This window comes from Antechinus flavipes, chromosome 2 (genome assembly GCF_016432865.1).
Source record: "Antechinus flavipes isolate AdamAnt ecotype Samford, QLD, Australia chromosome 2, AdamAnt_v2, whole genome shotgun sequence".
NCBI classification, from domain to species: domain Eukaryota; kingdom Metazoa; phylum Chordata; class Mammalia; order Dasyuromorphia; family Dasyuridae; genus Antechinus; species Antechinus flavipes.
In genome coordinates, this window is record NC_067399.1 from 146,675,910 (window position 1) to 146,702,368 (window position 26,459).

Consider the following 26,459-nt stretch of genomic DNA (forward strand, 5'->3'; position numbering starts at 1 on the left):
TCAAATCTTGCCTCAGAAACTTAGTAGCTGGGTCATCCTAGCAAGTCACTTAACACTAGTTGCTTCAGTTTCTCATCTGTAAAATAACCTGGAGAAGAAAATGGCAAACAACTCCAATATTTCTGCTAAGAAAATTCCAAATGGGATTATGAAAAGTCAGCTATGATGAGTTGGACAGGACTGAAAAACAACCACAAATGCTGTTTCCAGGGGGATAATACTTGCCAAACATGATCACAATACTCTTTCTGGGGATTCATAGTTGTATCTGGAGATACCACAAAAAGGAATCTAGGAAGCACAAAGACATATGATAGAGATTGTCCTCGGCCCAAAGTAAAGTAGATGATAAATTCTTAACTTGCATTAATTATAACTTCATTCTTCAAAATATGAAGAAGTTGTGAGAGCTATTTTAAATCTGATTTTAACCAATAAGAAGGAAGTAGTTGAATTTGAAATGATTGTAACTCTAAAATATAGTTGAACTCTACCTTGGAAAAATGGTAAAGTCAGATAGTCTAAGTGCCCCAGATTTTGAGAAAATGGATTTCAAAGAATCCAGAAAATGGCTAGGCATAATCCCATATCCTAAAATTTTATATAGAATATTGGCTAAAGAGATAAAGGAAAAATAACATTCTAAAGACACAAATACAAAGAATTTCAGTAAGATAAGCAAAGGAAATAAAAGATATTCAGAAAATTAACAACCATCAACTATGTAAAACACTAATAAGAGAGATATAATTTAAACTGAGGTTCTCTCTCCCATCCATCAAATTGGCAAAGATGTAAATACTATTGGAGGAAGTATGGAAAATAGGCACATTAAAACATTCCAGAAAATAGCTTCAAATAATTAAAGTTTACTATACTTTAATTGAGTACTCCCATTGGTTGATGTTTAGGTACTCTTTGCTTAAAGAGGCCAAAGGAAGAAAGAATGGTCCAAAAGACACCAAAATATTCATAGTAGGTTTTTTTGCAGTGGCATAAAAATGAAAAGAAATTTAAGTAAGAGTGAGGGTTAGGGTTAAAAGAAAACTAGATCAATTGACTGGAGAATAGCTGAATAAAATTGTGGTACATGCAGGCATTAGAATACTAATACTTCATAATAAATGTAAAATAAGGAGAATTCAGAGAATGTGGAAGACTTGTCTGAAGAGATACATAGTAAAGAAAATAAAACCAGAAGATAAATATACACACTAACTACAATAAAGCAAATAGATAATGGTAATCTATGATAAAAGGTGGTTGAACTCAAGAATAAAGGCAATGCCCAATACTAGTCCTAGTAAATGACAAAAGATGAAACAAACATTCCCTCTCTTGACCTTAGATGCTGAATGTTACTTAGTTATCAAACAGGGCTGGTATATTAGTTGGTTTTGCTCAACTTTTTTTTTTTTAAATAATTAGGAAGATTTGGAATGGAAAAACAGTGAGGATATCAGGAAAAAGTTTAAAAATGAAAAGACATAAATAAAATTTAAAAATAAAGTTTAAAAGAGTAAGATATGTCTAAGATTAATTTAGATGTACAGAGGAACTTAGCAGTCAAATTAGGTTTTTAAAAGACAAGTAGCAAGATGGAAAGAAGGGCAAATAACTGAAGAAGAACAGAAGAGGGGAGCATGATCTTGTAAGAATGGTGAGAGCAGTGTTAAAGCTCAGAATGAATTGGAGATAAATTCTAAGAACAACAAAGCAGAGCACTTTAACTATGTTGAAATTAAGAGAAAGATGAAAGGATAAAACTGTGGCTTAGACTGAATGAGTCTATTTCTCCAGCAAAACATATTTATTTAGACTGGAAGAACAAAAATTGTAAATTAAAACTTATCTAAGTGAGTAAATAGTAAGTATTCATCTGCCTGCTCTAAGGAAATCTAGTTCCCCAATATGCCTAGCCAAACTTTATCCCATCATATAATAACAGTTTAAGAATGGGGTAGCTAAGTCATTTATTGCTCTGTGAAAGATTGTCAAAAACCTTCAGGGAGATAAGTGTGGGCTCAATATGAATTAAGAAAACTTGCTAATAAGTAGAATAGTTCAAAAATGAAATGTCCTGCTTTGGGAAGTACTGGGTTTTTTCCGTTATCACCATAGGTCATCCAGTGGAGTCTAACAAACAGTTTTTTTTTTTTTAGGAATAAGGTGGATTGGATGATTCAATATTCTGTATGATTCAATGTTAAAAGCAGCCATATTAAACGGCTGTATTTTTAGTGGGCTTTTTCAGAAAAAGTTACTCAGAGTTTGTGTATTCTTGGTCATTCCTCTAAATCCTTTCTCTTACCTCATCACATCTCAAACCTTGGCTGAATGGAGACTAATTTGGCATTTGTTCTAGGACCAATATTCACTGGAAATCAGAATTGTGAAAATCTGATGTATTTAGGAATTTTGAATCAATTACAGGTTGAATACACCATCCCTTCCCCCTCAAAAATTTTTTCTTCTGCTTACTCAACTCTTTTGGTAAAAATTTCACTATCTCTGTTTACTTTTTCTAAATGCAATCTACAGCTTAATGAGAATTGGGCTGATCCCCAAGTTAAGACTCAGCTGCCAGCCCTTGTAAATAAAACATTTAATTACATTCTTTACTCACTGTGATGGTGAGTCAGAAAGAAATCCGGCTTAGAACAAGAAAAGTGAGTTTGTTTGGGCCCATTTTTTACACTAGTTTGAAAGATTATGCTTTTCCCCAGCATAGATTAGAAAGTGTCAGTGCTAAGTCTGGAAGCAGGATGGATGAGGACAGAGCTTCATATGGTGTTTGTTCTCAGCCTATAAAATTTTAATCTCTTCATCTCCAACATATATGAACACAGAATGATGTAACATCAGTCCATTCTACTTTGTTTAGAAAAACAAGAATTCCATTTCTGGCTCTAACTTTTTCTCTTTATTTGATAGTTATTTTTAGATCTGTGATCTTGACAATGAACATTAAGACCAGAAAATCTCCTAAATTTATGATATTATCCTTCTGGCACTATAAACAATCTGTGTTATGCTTGTCACCCAAGACTGCAATTCTATTTATTCTTTTGGCATTGGCAAAGGGATACTACATGTGTTTTTATTGCTCTTCATATTAGTAACCTTTTCTCCTTTTCAACTATGAACTGCTTGTTTTGCATCATATATAATAGAAAAATCACTACTCTTGAGGAGCTTTCTTCCTTTGAACCAATAATTGTCAAACACATAATTTTTTTTTTTTATCTTTTAAAAAATTTTTTGCTCAGGATGCCTTTTTCATCTACTGCATCCTCCTTTAATGGTATTTTCACTGTATCTCCAACTATATATAAATATTGACTTCTTCGATTTCTGTTTTGTTGATTTTGAAACATTTTTCATCTCAAGATTCATTGTATATCCACTTGGCCTTAGAGAAATTCACCTCTAGTAAACTATACATAGTTTTCTTTGCAGCAATTGTATTTTATGCTCTCAATTTATAAGATCTTTAGCAAATATGCAGTTATCTGCAAAGAGCAAATGTGTCAGTTGTTCTCTAGCTCTCCTGGAGAAAGTTTCCTATACTATCATTTCAAAACCTCATAACCAAATGATTGTGTAAATATTACTATTAAGAGTGTGTTATCCCAGTTTACTCCTTTTCTCTTGTAAAAATTATGTGAATTCTGGAAAAGTAGAACTTATCCTGTACAAACGTTGTTTATTTCTGCCAACACGTCTATTTATTTGAAGTGGAGTCCAATGTCACCCAAAGTTTTTATTATCAGAACAAATTTTGCTGAATTAAAAGATCTTTTTGTAGTACATGCACAAAAAATTAACTTGTAGTTGATGAATACCACTTCCTTGAAGACTTCACAATTAGCTGCCAAATTGCATAGAGCAGACTCATAGACAAGAATCTAGATTAAAAGATTTATTTTACTTTTTACTTGTTCACACATGTAAGTTATTATGTGGTTGATCCTATTCTCTTCTGTCTTCTTTAAAAGCTTGCCCCTTTGATCAATCACTTTCATGTCAATTTTTTTTTCAATCTTTGGGTTCCCAACCTCCCACCTTAAAACATATCTAGATCTACTTATCCTTAAAAACTTCACTTGATTCTACTATCCTTTGAGTACTGTATCTTGTATAATTCTTTTCCATGGCTATCCATTATCTTTTAACTGTTCAAGCCAATCTTTCAAGAGAAAGATTAGAACTGAAAACATCAATCTGGAAGTCATCTACATAACAATGATAGTTAAACTCACAGAAGCAATGTCACTGAGAGACAAGAACCAAAAAGAAAACCTTGTTATAGATCCAGAATTAGCGAATATGAAATGGATATTGATGCAACAAAGGAGATTGAGGAATGGCTCCACACCATGCCTCAGTTTTCCCATTTGTCCCTTGTAGTTCTACATCTTAAATCCTAATGTGGCAGAACTATAATTCAGATCTCTTGACTTCCAGTTCAGTATTTTCTTCTACTAAACCAGAAGAATCTGAGGTAAAGTGCCCAAAATAGAGAATTTCACACATGTAAGGTTACTAAATAACTCTCCTCCTTATGCATTGTTCTGACCCAAACTATATATTATGAGAGACCTTGAGAATGATACAGGGAACTAACCAGAGAACTATCTTTTTCCTATTCTACTTAATAAATCCATGTTAAGTTTTCATTTTCTCCACAATGATTAAGCAACTTATGGAAATATAAATAAGACCATACAAGATAGATACTAGAAGTTCTTGCCCTTTGCCAGTCTCCCCACAGAGGACTGAGGTGAAGGAGCTCTAAAATGAGCCTGTTTTCAGTAAAGGAAGATGACAGCCTGTTAGATTCATTCCAAAGTTGTACAAGGCAAAATATAACTACAATAAGAGCCTTAAACATATAAGACTTCTAACAGCAACTTTATTTATGGAATAAAGTTAAATCTAGAAATGCTTGGGTGCTGCTAATTAGGAACCAGGTGTTATATGAAAGAAACAGAAAAAAGTAGTAAGCAGGATTTAGAGTACAAACTGAAATTACTTAGAAGTTAAAAAAAGAGGTTCTGAATTCTATTGGGCCTGAATAATGTTATTATCTAACCAAAAATTTTATAGAGGAAATGAAACCATTAACTTGGAGAATATTATTCTCTAGGGATATATCAGAGTTTCCATTTTAGCTCTTTACCATTCAATTGCTGAGATGTAGTTAGAAATGAGATAAGTCTGCCAATATCCCCCATGGACTGAAAAGATCACAAACAAGCAGATAAATAAATCTGCTTATGTAAAAAGACTATCTGCAAGATATACTGGTGAAATAACCTTTCTCCTTGGACACTAAGAATAATTAATTGAGATTAGGGTATTTGCTATTATTTGGAACATACTATATTCTTTTAATAGGGCTTTTAGTGTACTATAATTGATCTTCCCAGGAGTTCTGCTAATGAAAACTGCTTTACGTGTTAATAATCCTATTGTTCAAATACCTGGGGCTACTACTAAAAACCATAGACTTTACTCAAAACCACAAATTATTATGGAGCCATTATTTGAGGAATTACTAATAATAATGTCTGAGACTTATTTTCATTGTACATATGGTTCTTTTTTTTTTTTTTTTTTTGGGGGGGGTACATTGGCTTTAAATAAAGACAGCTTTTGCAAGCTAAGAAAAGAGATTATTTCCATTTAATAAATAAAGGTGTACTACCAGAACTGAAGGTTTCTTTTATAAAGAAATACAATTCTAATTTTTCCCATGAAGGAGATAGTAAAAGAAAATTTCCTATGTAGCTTAACAAATGAATTGTTATTTAGCCTTCCTCCCAAAAATATATTTGTAAATAACATTTTCTTCACTTGTTAATGGGAAGAAACAACATAAGCAATCTCATTTCTTAAAAAAAAAAAGTTATATTGATGCTGTAAACATATAATTGTTACTTATCAATGATTATGCTTCTCACAAGTAAAACTCTCCTTTACACTGCAGCAAAAACAAATAAACACATTAGTAATATTTGTTGATATATATTTCATTCTGTATCTTTAGTTCACCATTTTTATGTTAAGAGAAGGGAGACATAGCCAACCATTAGTTCTCTGATGGAAGACTGATGGAAGCAGTATATCCTCTGATGGAAGATGTACCACCTCTGGTACACTAGAAAGCATTTTGAATACGAAAATCCCATAACATGTTTGTTCTCTGACCTTAAATACGTCACTCAATCCCTCTGGATCTCAGTTGTCAATAAGCAAAAATGTGCCATATAATCTCTGAGACATGTGTTAGAACTAAATTTGTAAGTCAAAGTCAGGATTAGTTATTGAACAAATTAGAGTTCTGATGTATTTCAATGATCACTTTATACTGGTTATTGTATAAATCATTTTTTGGGTTCTGCTTCCTTTGCTCTATATTGGTTCATTCAGGTATTTCTGAATTTTACATATTCATTATTTTGTAATGGTATAATATTACATCCATATAGAACAATTTATTCAACCATTCCCCAACTTTGTTTCTAATTCTTTGATAGAACAGGAAAAAAACCTTTTTCTATATGTGGAATTCTTTTCATGTCTTTGACCTCTATGTTTTATAAAATGTACTGATATATATATATAACACACACACATACACACACACACACACACACACGTGTGTGTGTGTATGTATGTATGTATGTATGTATGTATGTATGTATGTTGTGTTTTCCATTAGAATGTAAACTCCTGAGGCAGATAAATGGTGCAGTACACCAGCCCTGAAGTCAGAAGGACCTGAGTTAAAATCTGACCTCAGATACGTAACACTTCCTAGCTGTGTGATTCTGGGCAAGTCACTTAATCCCAAAAGTACCAGCAAAAAACAAACAAAAAAAAAGAATGTAAGCTCCTTTAAGGCAGGGACTATCTTTTCCTTAAAAAAAAAAGAACAACAACAAAAAAAAAACACCTAGCATTTACCAAATGCCTGGAACATAGTAAATGCTTAAAAATGCCTGTTGACTGACAGATACGTTCAAAGGAAACTAAACTTAAGTTTGGGCTAGTGCCTTTTCTAGAATAATTAAAAACTGTAATTCAGATCATCTGGAACAAGTCAGAATTCATTAGTATATTTATTCCAAAGATCCACTAACACTTGTAAGTTTTCTTTTCGGGGATGAAATTTTCAATCACACTTCCAAAAGCATAACAAGAGGAAAGATAAGATATGAAACAAGTATAAAATTATTTAAATGAATACTCACTATAAACTGTTCAATGTCTCTTTCTAATCCCACATTTGGCAAATCTGGCATCATATGTGCCACAACTTTGAAACCTGCATCCTTAGCCAGATGAAACGATTCACACACTGCCTTTACTGTGTGCCCCCTAAAGAAACAAAAGGCACAATATATACTGATTATACAAACAAGTGAGTGACAGTATTAACAATTACTTGCTGTACCTTTTTGCTTTCAAAAAGAACTGTAGTCAAACCACTCTGGATAAGACATTGTTTAATGAACATTCCTCATGCCACAATTTCTATCTCTTGAAATCTTATCCATCTTTCAAAACCTGGCTTAAAGGCAACCTTCCTTCCAAAGTCCCTCCTGTTCTTCTCAACTAGAGGTTATTTTTCTCTCCTTACAGCTCTCATGGAATACTTTAGATACATGGCATGGTAGAGACTAGACTTGAGTCAGGAAGATCTAAGTTCAAATCTCCCAATGGCACTGTCTGTGCCATTGATGATCTGACATCTTAGAGCCATAATTTACTCCTCTATAAAATGGGATAACAATATCTATAGTACTTACCTCAGAAGACTGCTCTAAGGTTCAAATGAAAAAGTGTTATGTAAAGAGAGTGGCAAACTTTAAAGCACTATATAGACACAAGTTATCATTATTCTTATGGAATAGCAGAAATACCACTAAAACTTGAAGTCAAGACACTGGAACTTTGGAACTGTGGTTCCAAGATAACTATAATGCTTTGGAAGCATAAGCTCTCTGTCTCAGATTACTTTTCTGTAAAATGTAGCTAATAACACTCTAATTATCTCTGAGAATTACAGGAAGCAAACATCTTGTAAATTGCAAATTATAAAGTATTATTAAATATTGACCCTTAACATAAACATTGTCTTATTTTTTTTTTAAATTGAGTTTTTTAACCGAAATGTCCTGTTATATTCCCTCCCCCACCATTTCCTACTAGAAAGAACTATCACTTACAGCAAAACATAAACAGAAAAAAATAGTTTGGTGACCAATTGCTACCACCCAAAAGCCACTGAGGTCTTGCTCCCTACCTTCCCCTGCCTGGCTATCTGCCACCACTAGTCACTCCAGGAATGATATTTAGTCATGGATTAAAATGAGTTGGTAACAGAAGGCCAAATTGGCTGAACGGGCTGAGAAGTACAGTGACATGGCAGCCTGTACAAAGGCTGTAAGAGAGGAAGGAGCTCAAGGGCAGCTAGGTGGCATAGTGGATAGAGCACCAGCCCTGAAGTCAGGAGGACCTGAGTTCAAAAAAGACCTCAGACACTTAACACTTCCTGACTGTGTGATCCTGGGCAACACTTAACCCCAATTGCCGCAGCAAAAAAAAAAAAAAAAAAAAAAAAGAGAAAGCAAGGAGTTGAATTAATCAATGAGGAAAGAAATCACTTCTCTGTTGCTTACAAAAATATTATGAGATCTAGTCATTTTGGAAGGTCATTTCAAGTACTAAGTAAAAGATGGAAGGTGATGAGAAAAAACAGCAGACATCTCGAGAATAGAGAGAGAGAAGTTACCCATAATGAAATATAATCTCTTTTGGAAAAGTTCTTGATTCCTAATGCTTCACAAGCAGAAAGTATTCTGTTTTAAAATGAAAGGAGACTACACTGTTATTTGGTTGAGATTACTGCTGGTGATGACAAGAAAGGAATAGTGGGATAATCACAATAAGCATATCAAGAAGCAGCTGAAATCAGCAAAAGGAAGATACAACCAATGCATCCTATAAAAATCTGGCCTTGAGCTTCTTTGTGTCCTATTATGACATTCTGAACTCTCCCTTGCAAAGATAGCTTCTAATGAAGCCATTGTTGAACTTGATACACTTAAAAACGAATGATACAAAGACAATACACTAATAAGTTGTTCACTTGTTTCATTCATGACCCCATATGGGGTTTCCTTGTCAAAGATACTGGAGTGGTTTGCCATTTCCTTCTTCACCTCATTTTATAGACAAGGAGACTGAGGCAAGCAGTATCACACAGTAAACTGAGGCTGGATTTGAACTCAGATCTAACTCTAGGCCCAGTGCTGTATCTGCTGTGCCATCTAGGTACTCATAATAATGAGAAAATTTGATATTGTAGATACTGGATACCTAAAGAGATGAAAATGAAGCAGCAGGAGAAGTGAATTAACCAGTCTTTCAATTTTTTTGTCTGCCTCATTCTAAAATTTACAATTGATCATTTGTCATTTATGCTGTCCCACAACTAGTTTTTCTTTAAAATTTATGATAGGTGCATGTTACTTCTATTTGGATTTATTTCCTATGTGATTTTTACGTTTAATATTAGTAGAGTCAGTTAACATCTGGGGAATTATCTGTTTTCATCTGAGGTGGCCAACGTGGGGATGTGGAATTTTTATATATGTCTTATGTGATTTCATAAACAGCTCTATGTCTAAGCAAAGAAAACTGCCTATTTATTGGCTTGTCATAGGGAATGGAAAAAAAGATCATTTGTTCCTAGTCATAGGTATTGTTGTGGGCACTTTAGGATTGGAACATTCTTAGCTGTGATAGAAACTGATGTCCTATAGATATTATATGTTATGCCATGTGAATCTGTGGAATACACAATCTCAACATATACACCTTTATAAATTAGTTACAAAAAGTATTCCTTAAGATAAAGTTTAATCCAATTTCCTAGAGAAGGGAAGAAATGTTACACACTCCATTATTTGTGAAGTTGCCTGCTATTTGCTTTCATTATTTTTGTTATACTTGTTTTATTTGTATTTAAATGGATTAAGCAATCTAAGAATACATGTATAAAATTCAATAAAAATTAATTACTTGATATTCATAAAGCTAATGTATAGCAAATATAGTAATATAACCAAAAATTCATGTAAATTTAACTTTAGGTTTTTTGCTTTTGTGATTATTTTTGATACTACTAAGAGGTATATGCTGTAAAAATAGTTAACAAGGAAGTAACTTGTGATGATGGCTAACTTTGTTTAAGGTCTAATGAAATTTTCACTGACAACGTAAGCATAAATTTTAAGAACATGGAAGTGGAATAAGAGTTTGAGGTTGGAGAAAAAAAATAACAGTTGAGCAAAAACAATTTAAACAGCATTAAACAAGTCTGACATCATATGCTAGTGTTCTATATCTCTTGCCTTTAGAGGGAAATAAAGTGCATTGCCATTATTTCTGCTTTGGATCCAAACACTGTCATCATAATTTAATAGAATTCAATTTCAACTACCTTATTGTTTTTTCCATTTATACTATTTTTGTAACTTCGTGTATGGTTTTTTTGGTTCTGATTATTTCACTTTGCATTGGTTCATAAAGGTCTTGCCAAGACTTCTCTATGTTCATGATATTCATTGCTTTTTATATCACAATATTATTTATACATCACAATTTATTTTCAGTTCTTTACCATTACAAAAAGTGCTACTGTAAACATTTTGGTGCCTATGGAATCTTTTTTGACCTCCTTAAGATATATGCTAGCAATAGGATCTTTTATTTTAGTAATTTTCTTAACAAAATTTCAATGCCTACCAAAATGATAGGTATTAATATACTATTATTATCAATAAAGTAATATCTCAAACTTTGAGTACTTTCAAAGTTTTTATCCCTCTATCTGCCTCTTCATATTTTTTCTCTTGGGAAACAACTATTCTCACTGCTTCAACTATTAATTTTATGTAGAGGCTCCCAAAACTTTATCTCCAGTCTTGACCTAGCTCATGTAAGTCTAATTACTAGAAATTTCCATTTGGATGTCAGGTCTTTGATACTAACATGTAGAAATCATCATTTTCTTCTAAAAACCTGCAACAATTCTCTCAATTTACCAACTCAAAGTCATTTTTAGTACTGTCTTTATATCCATACCCCTTAATTCTATTGTAGTGTAGTTATCCCTGAATATATTATGTGCTTTAATGGGACCATTTTAAAATACTTACAACTATAACAGAATTTTACAATTCTTTTACTGTTACATAGTCATATTGCTTATATCTATGAATGATTTTATTTCAAATTCTTGGTCAAGAATGAAACTCCTAAAATATGAATATTGTTCCCATGGGAAAATACAATAGATTTTAATGAGGTCCATGGGAGTTTGGCCTGGCTATGTATGAGTTCAAACTGTGTGGAGTTTTGTGTGTATATTCATTCATCTATGTAGGGGCTCTGAGTATCATGAAGACATTCTGAGCTGAAAGGATCTCAGGCCTTTTCCTTTTGTATTTCTCTAAAATGCATACTACAAAAAATACTTATGTCAATAAAAAGTGACTAAAAGAGTACCCACTGGTAAATGATTTTTTCCCCCTTTTAAAACACTTTAGGCGATGGGTTTTAAAAACTAAGCTTCGAGCCAGGGGTATAAGTCAAAGGGATATTAGTATTGTATTTATAGGAAATGGAGGGAATGAAGAATAAACATTTTCCCTGTCTGGCATGCACATTCATTTTACAAGAATTCTACCTACTAACTGTTTTTATTCCTATTTGACAGATGAGGAAATTTAGGATCAGTGGGGCTAAGTAATTTACAAAGTTATTAAGTAGAGCAGTAACAGCAAGAATGAGCAATGATCAACTATGAAAGACTTGGTTCTTCTCAGTGGTTCAGTGATTCAAAGCAATCTCAATAGACTTTGGACAGAAAATGCCATCTGCAACCAGAAAAAGAACCAAGGAGAACGAGTGTAAATCAATACCTGCTATTCACTTTTTTCTGTTTTTTTTTTTTTTTTTAAATCTCTCCCATGGTTTTCCTATTGCTCTGATTTTTTCTCTCCTAATATGAATCATAAAGCAATGTATATTAAAAAAATAAATAAATTTAGTAGGAAAAAATGTCATTAGGTTGAAAACTAAGAATCTGAGGTTAGTTTTTCTGATTCTAAGTATGCTGAGAATTCTTAGAGTAGTACTTTGCTTTGTATACTTTTTGTACCACACTATTCTCTAGCTGCTTCATATTTCCCACAGGAAAATCTATCAATTAACTGGTATTTGCTAAGCACCTACCATGTGCCAGATACCAAAAAAACACAAAGACAGAAGTGAAACAGTACCTGATCTCAAGTATGACAAAACGCACATTTATAGTTATATATAAAACACAAACATAGCAGATACAAGGTAATCTTAGATTTAAAAAAAGGCACTGTTAGTCAGGGACCAGAAAAGACTCTTAAAGAGGCTTAGCAGTTTCTGGCACACATTAGACATTTAATAAACACTTGTTGACTTGACTAGACTTAAGCTGAGTCTTGAAAGAAGGTGAGCACAATATACGTTAATAAAAAGTATTCCTATAGTGCTGAAAGTTTAAAAAATGTTTTACCCATATTATCTCATTTTTTCTTCAAAATAACCCTGGGAGACAGGTGCTATCATCCCCATTTTACAGAGAAGAAAATGGAAACACACAACTTGCCCAGGCTCACATATTTAGTGTCTGACACTGTAGGGGAACTCAGTTCTTCATTGACTTGAGGTCTAAGACTGTATTCACTATATACCTAGCTGTCTGTTGTGTTCAAGACAATCTTTCATTTAATTGACTTAAAATTACTCCATTTGTTTTTCATATTCTGTTGGTAGGCACTGAGTAATACATTATTTCACAAGGACCTTTGGATGGGGTTGGCATAAATGTCACTGCCAGCTTTCAGAGGTCACTACTATCTTACCTGTTGGTATCTCTGGCTACATCTTCATAAACACTTTGCACTCCAATCTCCAATCTTGTACAGCCATAGGATAACATATCACTCAAATGCTTCTTCAAGCAATAATCTGGTCGTGTCTCAATGGTGATACCAATGCATTTTGTGAGGCTTCTTTCAGAGTACCTATAAAACAAAACTAAAAATAAACCATATTTTCTAATTATAGAAAATTCTTGCTTATTCCCTAAAGCAAAGATTTCTCCTCCATAACTGAGAATCCAGTATTTTTTGCAAGCATCTTTCTCTTAGAAGCAATGATTTCTGATATAAAAGCATCTTCCTGTTTCTACCAAAGAGGATCTACAAGAATTTTATCTCTTTCTCTCTGTATTATTCTATGCAAGTATTTTACAATGTGTACTTTCTCCTAGATGCTACTAATCTCAGAAATAGCACATAATAATGATCAATTTTTCTGTTTTATACTTTTAATGTCAAGATAACAGACTGCTAAATCAATATTCTATGTGCTGATCACTGCTGGGATAGAGAAAAGAAAATCACCTGCAAGGAGTAAGTAAAGATTGTTGGGAAAAGAGCCTAGAATAGAACATTCTAATTGTATCTCTTCTCACCAGTCATTCTTCTCAATGCTTCCAGCCAGAACATTCCTAACACTCTATTATGAAAAAAACCTATTTTGTATGATAGTCTGCTTCCTCTCTTTAAAAAAAAAAAAAATTATGCCCATCAAACTAAAAAAGATATAAGCCAAAGAGAATAGAATCAAATATATTTTAAGTGCCTCTTTTTTCCGCCACGTTAACTGAACTTCTTTCTTTCTTTCTTTTTTTAAAAATTATTATTATTATAGCTTTTTATTTACAAAACATATGCATGGGTAATTTTTCAACACTGACCCTTGCAAAACCTTCTATTCCAACTTTTCCCCTCCTTCCCTTCTTCCCCTCCCCTCGATGGCAGGTAATCCAATATATGTTAAAAGTATATGTTAAATACAATATATGTATACATATTTATAAAGTTATCTTACTGCTAAGTGCCTCTTTTAAATCTCTGTTTCATTTGTCTTAATCCATACCAATAGTTAAATGAAAAAGTTTCAGGATTCAATTCTCTTACTCCAAATATAGCCATGTTTTCTACTCTATTTTTCCTTAAAATAATGACTCCCCTAACAAGCTATGCAATTAGTTCATTGTTTACTTGTTCATTCCTTAGTTGCTAACAGAAACTGAACTCCCTAGTATCAATATTAGCATTTATCTACTTTGGAGAATAATTAGGAAATAAATGAATTGTTCTCCCGTTTTTACTTAAATTCCAAAAATTAAATGTCAATTTGAATAATGCTTTGTATACTGATTTAGGCAGAGCTATAATCAAGTATCTGTAGGATATAGTAAAGATTTGAAAACTATACTATATTCTGGGAATATATTGTGTAATATAATTAATTTACCATGAACATATCGCAGTACAAAATTGAATTTTTTTGACATTAAAACATGGATTAAAAATGCCAAAAAGTATGTCTATTTTATCCTATTACATGTCTTAAATGGAAGCCCTAATATTGGGCTCTAATCATTATTATCTTTATAAAAAATAATAACCGAGCTTAGTTCTAAATTAGTTTTATTAGTTATAAATTCAAGACTTAAAAATGAAATATATTTGGGAAATACAAATACGCATTTCATTTTTTTAATGGTCATCAAAATTATGTATAATCAAACCCAAATCAAGGCTAGTTGGCTTATCTGAATTATAATCACAGGTTTATTATTATTATTATGCTTGTTGCTGACATTACCCACTATTAAGTTGTACATGGACATGAAAATGTGTACAATACCAGTAAAAACCATGACTAGATGATCATTCTCATTGACATCTAGCTTCCACTAATCAGAGACCCTTTCTTTCAGATTCTAACATCCAATAATGAAATAAAATAAAACTGAAAAAGTTTGATTTTTCCATCCCCAATATGCCACTGAAATCTTTTCCAAGCAATAAAGTTATATTCATTACATTTTAACACAAGCAAATTGAGCGTATTCCCAAATTATGCTGTTTTTAACAAATTTTATACACAAAAACACACATACAATAGGGACAAAACAATATGTTGAAACAATTTCATCCCGTTACTTTTAGTACTGATAGTTGTTTCTGTGACCTAAATTTACACACAACACTCCAGGTTATTATCTTTTTGTTATTTTGTCATTTGTACACAATTAGCAAGATCTGTTCTTAGGTAAGTAATATTTCCTTAGATATGTAGTTTGAGTGAAGAAGCTCTGTTTTTATTCTGAGAAATAAGAATAACAGATTTGCCAGTAAATATTTTTTAAAACAATGCCAAATCAAATAAAGTAATACATTTAAAGCATTTTGCAAAGCTTAAAATCCTATATCAAAATAGTTAACTGTAGCTTTATATATAACAAAGTAGTATTTCCCTTACATAAAAGTTTTATATCAGGGAATTGATTCAATTATATATTAAGATTTGAATTCGTTGGCATTTTTTTTGTTCTTGCTTCATGAAAATCTCTAATCAGGTAGGGTTTGCCTACATCAGCCTTCAGAATTTGCTTTCTAAACCAAGTATGATTAACTGAGCATTCATCCTACACAGCCCCCTCCACAATTCATGAAATTGGTCACTGTTTACTTGATGAAAAGATAGAGAACATGAAGACCTACAGTTAAGATGCTTCATAGATTTAGAAACAGAATGGACTTCAAGCCATTTTACAGATAAGAAAACTGGAGCCCAAACAGATTAAAGAAATTACTCAAAGTCTCAAGACAAAAAATAGCAGGGCTGGGATTCCTACTTAGATCTTCTGATTCCAAATTTAGCTTTTTTTCTTCAAGGTATTATACTGCCACCTACATCAACTTTCTTTTCTGTTATTATTTGCTTTTCAGTCTTCCGTTATCATACCTGTTTTTTTGTTTCCTAGCCTTGTTCTGTTGATTAAAATATGGCTAACTTGATGATTCTGGTTTTGGTTCTTAAATCTAGTTATGCAGTAGTTACAGACTGCAAACCAATCTCAGTCTTCTTCCTGGATGGAGTAAGACAAACGGATGTACGGGACTGAGCAATGGACTTAAAGCATCATCAGTAAGATTAGTAAATTTACTGATAAGATGGATATCTACTTAGTGAATAACCCTAAGCAAATCTGAGAGGTCATTTCCCTACTTGTAAAAAAGGAGTAAGATCTGTAGCAGCTGAAAGACTCAAATGAGGAAAAGTATATAAAGTACTTTGTAAACTTTAAAACACATTAATATCAGCTAAAAAAAAACTTAGTCCCACCCTTATCAAAGAAGAATTTGAGTTATAATCAAGAGAAATTCTTGCCTTTAAAAAAAAAAAAAAAGAATTTCTAAAGGTTATAATACTTATAAATAGGAATAGTAGTAACAACCCAGAGAAAGAAAAAAATAATGGTAAAGGACCTTGAGTCCATGCCATGTGAAAATTTGAGAACTGGAGATGCAAAACCTTAAGAAGGACTTGAGGGTGAAGTGTTGTAAATAGGGAGAATGATATAGTTGCCTCAAAATTTGTAGGCCTATCACAAGGAAAAAAAGATTAGAAAGCAGAACTAGAAGAAAGTGGTAGAAGCCATAGAGAGGCAAATTTGTGCTAAAAATAAACATTCCTTACAATTACTGCTATCTTGAAGTCAGTTCCTTTTAGATGTAATCAGTCCTTCTTTATGAGAAGTCTTTAAGAAGAGGACAGATAAACCATTCATTGGGTATGTTAAAAAAGTAGGGATTAGACTAAGGCTGCTGAGTTCCCTTCCATTTCTTTTATTCAAGCACTTAACTTCTATAAGCCTTAGGTGAATTGCACTAGTAGAATACATTTCATAGGCTAACATTCATTTTTAATACTTACCTTACAAGACTGTTATGAGAATCAAATGAGATCATGTATACAAAGGATTTGGAAAACTTTTAAGTGTTATATAAATGTTAGTTATTACTATCATCATCATTATTAGATAGGTAGAGATTACCATGAGAAAGCTGGAGAGAAGTTAATATCACACTGTAGAAGGCCTTGATTGTTAGGTTAATGAACATGAATTTTGACAAAGAATAATAATTTCAGAGTTCTTATTAAGTGATTGCCATCAGATCTACTGAAAAAGAAGAGGATATCAGAAGCATGAAGGATGGATTGGAAGGGAGAAAAAATGGTATGTAAAAGAGTATAATGGTGGCAATGAGGTCCTGTAATACTGTGGGAATAATGGGAAGTAGAAAGGTGTGTATTTGTGTATGAGAGAGAAAAAGTTACAGGGTTTAGCAAGTGAAACATAACAGAGTTCACTGATTAATTTAGATTGGGGGGGGGGAAGGCAGGAAAGAGTTATACAGAAAAAGGAAGCAAGGGCAAGTAACAAGAATAATGAAAAAGGCATGAAACAATCTTTTAAGAAAGTGTCAGGAAACATAAAGAATGAAAAATATTCAGAATGAGCTGATATTGATAAGGACTGTGAAGTACACAACTACGTCCTCTACCCAAAAACACCCCACATCAGGCCAAAGATTACCAAATAGGACTAGAATCAGAACAATTCAGGTTTTATTTGCTTTTATTTTCTTTATCAGTCTCGGTTTCAGTTTTTTCAACCATTAAAGAATGAGAATTCAATTATAAGATGTGTAAGATCTCCTTTAGTTTTAAAATTAAATGATTTTATTATTATTTAAAAGTGGATCTGCTTTCCCCAGGCAATCAATACAGTTAAGTAAGTAATCTCAAAATTTTACCTAGGAACCTGCAAAGAGAGTACTTTTTTTTAAATTGGATAAAGCTCAAGATTCTGTGGAAACTTCATTCTAACAGTATAAACCTTATTGTATCAACAGTAGTAAGCTGCAGTATTTCAGTATGAAGATAACAGGAAGCAACAGTGATCAATGTATGCATTCATTAAAGGAAAGCAATATAAGAAAGAAAAAAGGACCAGCCCAAAATGTAACCAAATTTTATTGCTTCTCTGGTTACAAAACAAATTCCATCAGAAGGCAAAAGTCTCAACCTACTGATATTTTTTTTACCGTTCAACAGTTAATAGTATTAATACATACATTAAAAAAGCATTTAATTATGCAAAAAAAAAAAAAGAATTCTGAGCTTAGATGAAGGCATAGTTACTAACACAAAACCTCTCTTAACCGATATGTTAAAAAAAAATTTTACTTTTTAGAATTCATGCCATTAAGTCAGCAAGTTCACTGGCAAATGACACATCAGTGACTCACCGAAAATACCACTGGGAGAGTAACTGCACAAATGTGAATTTTGTATAAGGGAAAAGCAATTACAGGATGAAGCCAGTGGAATTTACAAACTAATCTTTCTACTGAAGGGGAGAGCATCAAAGACCCAATCAAGGATACAGGAAGCTGCTGCAGGCATGATAAGGTCCCTTCATGAGTGGAGGTTTATAGAGTGCACAAGGGACAAGAATACAAAATAGCCCTCACATAATCATTTTCAACTTCATTTCAAAATGCTTTACTTCAAGGATTAAAAAAAAAAAAAAAAAAAACAACCCACCAGCACTTTTGTTAATTCACTTGCAGGAAAGGATACAGAAGAAACAAACACTGAAAAGTTATTTAATATTCTATAAACACAATAAACTTTCATTATTTTCTACAAAACTATTTTCATTTTACAAATCAGGATTTCTCCAGTATCGTGCAGAAGCTGAGCTAGCATAGCTAAAATATAGCATCATCTATTAAAAATATAATTAGAAGTCACTCATGTTAGTCAATGAATAGTTCTGAAAACTAGTCCAGTGAAGTGAGTGGAATTAATGAGAGGGACAAGAAACTAGGATTTGAAAATAATTCCCTCTTGGTAGTACTATCTACCTTTGATCTTTTATTGTGAGCCCCGCAATTTATTACAAAACAAATTCCTATGTGCTATGTAGAATTAACTTTTCTAGCATTTAATATGTGAACGTTCAATTAGTCATTAAAAACTGTCCTTCAACATAACTTGTGGCTAATCTCAACTTAAGTACAGACTGGTAGGTAAAGAGCGAAGTTGAATCAGAAAGTAGTTTAGGAAGCCTTAAGTCTAGGAGATAGCTAAGACCCAGAACTAATTTGAAGTTTGTCAAATTCAGAACAAAACTGAAGCAAAATTCATTCTTCAAGGATCTGTTTTTCTCCTATTCCATTCAGGAGTCTCCAAGGCTACAACCACAGAAGACACTCAAATACCTCAGCTGAGGCCTAGCAAAACCATTTTCTCTCCAGCACATCAAAGGCAACAATAAATTGAATTAAGTCAAAAAACTGAAGTTAAAAAAAAAAAAAAACTATAGGAGAAATAAAAAGATTGTAATGAATTACAATTCCATAGGGAGAAATACTGATTCATCCACTCTTGAAAAATCCTTGATGAGTAACTCATTTTAAATAGCTTCTATTCAGAATAGCTAGGAAGCATTAGAGATTGGGCATAAAATTGCTTTTGGGAAGCACTGATTAATAAAGAATAAAATCATCTAAAAAGCATGACCACGTTGTTTTGTGCTCTTTTACAGTTTGGTATTTGGATGACTCATCTCTTAGCCAATTCTTTTTCATCTCCTAATCTGTGATTTTTATGTCTAATTTTGGTAATCAACAAAAGTTGTTACTTTGTGCACTGCATGCACAATGATAGTATCATTTATATTAATCAACTCTTCTGGGAAATTATACTTGTTCTGTTCTTGAACTCAGTTCCCATATCCCTTTTAATGTTTCCAAATCTTTACTATACCACATTGCTCTTATCAAGATTCCTCTTATCAGTAATGGGCAGGGGAAGATTTCATTATCAAATGAGTGAGAAAATAACAGAAGATAAAACGAATTAATTTTGATTACATAAAACTAAAAATGGTTTTGCACAATTAGGAGAGAAATCTTTATAAAAAGTTTCACACACACACACACACACACATACATATGAATAAGAATTATAGAAAAATGATCAAAGAATATAAAGACAGATCTCAAAGGAAGAAATCCAAGGCATTCAAAACAACCATAAATGGGGCAGCTAGGTGGCGCAGTGGATAGAGCACCAGCCCTAAACTCAGGAGGAGCTAAGTTTAAATATGATCTCAGACACTTAACACTAGGCAAGTCACAACACCAACTGCGCAACTCAAAATAATTAAATATATAAATAAACTAAAAAAAGAAAAATAACCATATTTTAAAATCTTCCTAATAATTAGAACTGTTATTAAATTAAATTTAATCATATTGACAAAGATGAGAGAAATGGAAAATGACAATTGTTAGAGGGGGTATAAGAAAAGAGGCATACTAATGTACTATCAATGGAAGTGTGAACTAATTCATCAATTATGGAAAGGAATATGGCACTATGTTCCCAAAGTCATTAAACTAGGCATAGCCTTCAATACAGATGTCACTACTAGCCTCAAAGGGATGTCAGAGAGAAAAGAGATTCAAGTATATAGAAATGTCAATAGAGATGGTTTCAGAGAAACCTATAAAGTCATGTAGAAAATGATGCCATGCAAAGTGAGTAAAATCTGAAGAACAATTTATACGGTGATAATATTGTAAGAAAAAAGTAACTCTGAAAGATTTAAGAATTATATCCAATGCAATGACTAACCACTGTTTCAGAGAACTGATGATAAAGCATGCTATTACCTACCCAATTCCTCACAGAGAGGTAGTAGGCTAGAGAATGAGTACAGGTTTTCAGACATGGCTACTATGGGAATTTGATTGTGCATTTTTGTTCAAAAAAAAAAAAAAGTTTGTTTTTTTTTTCTTTTCAGGAAGATTGAGGGAAGATAAATAGGAGGGAAGAAAAACACAGTGATATGGTGGTTGTCTATAAGAAGAAAAAGAAACAAAGACTACTGAAGTATTTTTAAAATTGGACAGAGGGTTTTGTGCTGCCAGAGTAAATGAAGAGTTCCCAGGTGGCTAGACAAAAACTTTTTCAGAAAACTATTGACTTGAGTAGCTTTTAGGAGAACATAATTCAAAATTAAAAGTCACTGATATAAAACAAAAAATAAAGCTGTTGAAAGCCAGTGTTGCTTATGAATAACTAACAAGAAGAGTAAAATGAGTTATGACCAATATAAAGTTAAACATATCACATCATAGTATTTCTTAGTTTAAAGCCAAAAGACATAAACTCTGTAAAGGTAACACTTTAAAGTAACAGATGTACTATCACATGGCAAGAAAGGTCTTTACTTTCAAAAGAGCTGATGTGCATACTAACAAACAAAATGGAGAGACAAGAAAGCAAACATCTGAATTGTTTTAAAAATGCAACAATTATATTAGTAGACATTTGGATACCAACATAGCTTTACTGGGTCTATCAGATTTTATACATGAAGGTTATTAATCCTGAAGATAAATTTTTTTGTCAGTTCTGCAATGTAAAATAAGAAATCCCATTCAAAAGAAATTTACTAAAGAGCATTTCAAGGGCTTACAACCTTTATTTTCAATTAAAGTTGGTGGGGAAAATATGCTGCCTATGAAAATAAGATATTAATCAATTATAATTGAATAATTAATTCAAGATCTTTCTAACATTAAAGAATACAATAGTGCTATGTACAAGAGGGCCTAATAACCTACTGTGTCTTACCATCTGACCTATAGCTGAACTTTCTTTCATGTATCATCTCCCCCAGTTAAAATCTTCTAATTGTATCTCCACATAGTACGCACTTAATAAATGCTAATTCATTCATTTAAACACAACAATAAGTAGGGAACATGTTGACATCAGTATTCAGTGCAGTATCTATACTTCTTTGGATCTAGAATAGCTTTGTTTTTCTTCTTTCTTCAAAGATAAAGAGCCCATATAGCTATTTTAAAGTAAATGAATCCAAATATTTGATAACCTGGGTACCTCACAAATAAATAAAAGGAATAAAGAAAATGATAATGACTTTGCACTATAGTAAAGGAAATATTTGTCTTAACAGTTAACCAAGAAAATGCTAATATAAAACTAAGCTCATTCCAACAGGAAAGCTGGAATACATATGGTCCTATTTATTCATTCAATTATTCATTTATTTGTGGTTTGGTTTTTTTTTTAATTTATGTCCCTACAAAGACAATATTTTCTAATTTTCTATTTTCTAATTTCACTAAATACAAGTAAAATTCACCCATTTAAAAAATTCTGAAAACATTTCTAAAGCTCAAATCTTTCTGCGATAAAGGAAGTCATTTAAAATAATTTTTCAGTTGATTAACATATCATAATGATAATGTCTTAGACTATATAGCCAACTATCTGCCTGCTTGGAATGAAATTTTAGCAAGCCAAGGGTGTTATAATGGTTTTTTGTCATTCCTGTAGAAAATGGAAATTTAAATTTTTTTAAAAAATACTATATTTATTTGTTATGAAGGAAAGATTTTTTAAGGTTTCATATGATCTTAAATATTTTATTTTCCCTAATTACAATTTTAACATTGTTTTTAAGTTTTGAGTTCCTCCATTCCTTTTCCTTTCCTGAGACAGTAAGTAATTTGCTATAGGTTATAAATGGAAAATCATGTGTAACATTTCCATATTAGTCATTTTGTGAAAGTAAATTAGAACAAGAAAGAAAGGAACAAAGAAAATGTTTCAGTCTGTATTCAAACGACATCAATTCTTTCTCTGGAGGTTGATAGCATGCTTCATCATGAGACCTTCGATAATTGTACTGCTGAAAAGCTAAGTCATTTACAATTGTTAATTATACAACATTGTTCTTACTATGTATAATATTCTCCTGGTTCTGCTTACTTCGCTCAACATCAGTTCATCTAAGTCTTTCCAGATTTTTCTGAACTCATCTTGCCTGTCATTTCTTATAGCACAATAGTATTTCATCACAATCATTAACCACAACTTATGCAGCTATTCTCCAATAGATGGGCATCATTTCAATTTCTGATTCTTGCCACCATATTAAAGAGCTGCTAAAAATATTTTTGTACAGGTAAGCTCTTCACCCCAATCTGTACCTCTGGTTCCTTTAAAAAAAATCTCTTTGGAATATAGACTTATGGTTGGATCAAAGAGTATACACAGTTTTATAGCCCTTTGGGCATATTTCTAAGTTGTTCTCCAGAATGGATGCATTAGTTCACAATTTCACCAAGAGTGCTAATATTATTGTTTTACTTTTCCCACATCCTCCCCTAACATAAACCATCTTCCTTTTTTGTCATATTAGCTAATCTGATGGGTTTGAAATAGTACAAGAATTGTTTTAATTTGCATTTCTTTAATCAAAATAGTGACTTATAGCATTTTTTTTATTGCCATAGAAAGTTCTGATTTGTCTGAAAACTGTCTACTATGAGAAAATGGAAGGTTTTATGAAAAATATTTTCAGAAGAGAAAAGGAAATAAGAAATAGGTGACCAGAGAACAATATCCTAACTCCCTTCTCTCTCCCTACCCCACCAAGAAGATCAAACAGTCATTCAACAATCAAGTAGTATGTATTATAAGCTCAGGCACTATACTATGCCCTCGGGCTACCAAAAAAAATTTTTTTAATGAAAGTCTTAATCAATACACAGTATTAATTTTTTATAGAGGGTATAGATATATCAACAACATGTTTCCTTATAAAGCTTTAAACCCAGTGTTGAAAACATTTAAAAGTATTGTCTGCACTTAGAAAAAAAATTTTTGATTGTGAAATGAAGAATTCTCACCTGACTGCTTCAGATACACTATTTGAAGTATGTCCAGATAAGGCATCATGCAAATTTCGGATAAAATAATCTCTGTACTCTTCTGAGAGGGCCATAAATGTTCCACCCATCACGATGAATTCTACCTTATCCACACTGTGACCTAGTTGTTTCAACTGAAAGAAAGAAAATTCACTAGTATAAGACTCTGACAAATTACCTTAAATTCCAAGATTTTATATTATTAAATGTTTCATCAATATGGAAATTGAAAAATTAGGAATTATCTATATACATTTTACTTAATCCTGTGAGTTGGTTCAAATAAGAAGGAATCTAAACATATTGAAAGAAAAAGCAACTGAAAATCCAGGATGAGGTAAAAAGAATTATTAAGTAAATTAACAGCCAACATCATGTAAATAATAAAGACGAAACCAAGAGAATGTCAAAAAAGAGGGCAGAAAAGAGAAGTATAACTGTGTATGCCATAAATTAGGAATATATGCTAATGGAAAACTGAAGAGATAGGAAAAAAAGGAATTACAAAATTAAAAAATAAACTACAGTGATAAAAGAAAATTGGGTAGCTAAAGTACTTAAAAAAAATTTTAGTTTTCAACTTTCAGAAAGCAAAGTGTGAAAAGCAAAAATTATTTTAATCATTAGACAAGCTATGAAGAAGTATTATTTTCCATGCTAAAAATCAGTAACTAGAAATTATGATAATTCTATGAACAATTTTTTGTTTCATTAACTATAATTCCATTATCAGTAAGTGAGCAAAGATTCCGTTCCTGAGCAGAAATCATTAAATTCATTTTTACATGAACTTCTTACAAAATTCTCAATTTTGATAGAAGCAGAGAGCAACAGTTCCCCAAGTACTCATTTCATTTGTCATTCATACATGACTTATAGGCCTATTATTTTCTTCTGGCCCTTGTAAATAGTTACGACAATTTCAGAAAAGGAACCTTCTACATCCCACATGATAAACAGCTCCATTTGATAGACATCTGACTGACAAAGAATAACATTTGTTTCCTTTACCCTTAAAATTAGAGCTAATTAAGGGTAGGAATTTTCAAAAATTTTTAGCTCAGGATCCCTTTATAATCTTAAAAATTATTCCTATCTACTGATATTTATTATGAAAATAGTTTTGATCTTATGGACCCCCTGAAAGCATCAAAGACTCCCAAACTCAAGATCTTAAGACTACAGTTTGAGAATTACTGGCTTAGACAGCTATCTGTCTCAAATTTATACAACACAAAATAAAAAATGGCAGCCTCCTATTTGGTAATGGGAAACAAAATAACTACAACACTATATCTTGCTAGTTTATATTTTCTTTTCATCTCTATTCCCAATTTTTTCAGAGAGGAGGTGCTCTAAAAAATATGATTTCAAGAGTATATCTGTAGCTAGGCTCTGACCTATCAAAGAAACCTTGCTCTAAGAATACAGATAGTAGGTCTCTAATCCTCTTCTCTTGGTCAGAGCCGTTAGTGTTGGTCTAGGGTAAGCATGTCCTGCCCTCTGCATGAAGGCAGAATGGGATACCTAGCAAAGCATCACTGGTCTATGTATATTGGTAAGGAGCTGGAAGAAGGGCTAATTCTCTGAAGAGAATTAGCTTCTGGATCTGCACTGGTATCACCAGTAGGTCTGCAATTTATGAGAAGCAATGGATCTCGATAATTTTTTTCTTTATACTTCTCAAATTATAATATTCTGAACCTCTACCCTCCCTTATAAATGTCCTTCTTAACTATCATCAAAGCTGTAGTGTTAGATGCTGGATAGCAGACATCCCACTCCACCTTCCCCCCCCCCCCCTTTCCCTTTTTCATTTGTGCAATTAGACTTGGGAAAACTGACTTTAAAAAGAAAACTTTGACCCTTGAGGCTCTGATTCCCCTTCATATATCACTGTAACACAATGAAGGGTAGAAAACAAAAACAATGTCCAGATGCCGGCCACTCTGACTCCATCTTTGTCCAAAACTACCCTGGGAACAGAATTACTGTCAAGGACAGACACCAAATTATGCTATCTCGCCTGCTGCTCTGACTCAAAAATTTAAGTTAGTCCTTGTTAAAGCTCCTATCTATTCAAAAATGGTCCTCCTCCCGGGTCTGACAGGGCCTATCAGAGGAAACTTCCTCTAAAAATAAAAAATCATTTTTTTAAATTACTGAAAGAAAATGATTTTAAAATGTTTTAACATATTTACCTGGTCTACTCGATGTCTTGTCTGGAGAAAAGGGTCATATCTGGCACGGATAGCTCGCATGGAAGTTGGCTAAAGAAAAAAAAAAGGAAAAGTATCCAAAGTTTGTTTTTCTTAGTCACCCAATTTGCTGTCAATTGTCAAACACGTGTAGCTTTATTAAAAGTTTAAAAAAAAGTAGATAATTATTTTTTCCCTTCTCCTTCCTCCTCCTCAATTGAGCAGTATGGACTGGGATTAAACAATTGTTTTACCCAATGTTATAAATATTTTCGTTACAAAACCCCAAAGAGTAAACAATGTGGTCACACTGACTGAGACTTGATTTGTTTAGATAAACAGTTCAGTATTCCTTCCACTATATAGTGCTGCTTCTTAGTATTTCTTAGGGTCACCCAATTGTTATAACATACACAGATTTAAATTCCAAAAGAATATGTGGAGAGTTGAACAGACG

The 26,459-nt window shown here is 32.4% G+C and overlaps 1 protein-coding gene and 1 pseudogene across 1 annotated transcript in view; one reads left to right on the forward strand and one right to left on the reverse strand.

Moving 5' to 3' along the window:
* The window catches only part of ELP3 (elongator acetyltransferase complex subunit 3), a 92,274-nt gene that overhangs the window by 54,133 nt on the left and 11,682 nt on the right, over positions 1 to 26,459 (reverse strand). Inside the window, exons 7-10 of the mRNA XM_051975750.1 lie at positions 26,006 to 26,074; positions 23,784 to 23,938; positions 12,981 to 13,142; positions 7,260 to 7,386 (exon numbers count right to left, since the gene is read on the reverse strand). Of these exons, the coding sequence (XP_051831710.1) occupies positions 7,260 to 7,386; positions 12,981 to 13,142; positions 23,784 to 23,938; positions 26,006 to 26,074 (513 nt within the window). The remainder of the gene's footprint in view (positions 1 to 7,259; positions 7,387 to 12,980; positions 13,143 to 23,783; positions 23,939 to 26,005; positions 26,075 to 26,459) is intronic.
* LOC127552271 (14-3-3 protein zeta/delta-like) lies at positions 8,370 to 12,902 on the forward strand (annotated as a pseudogene).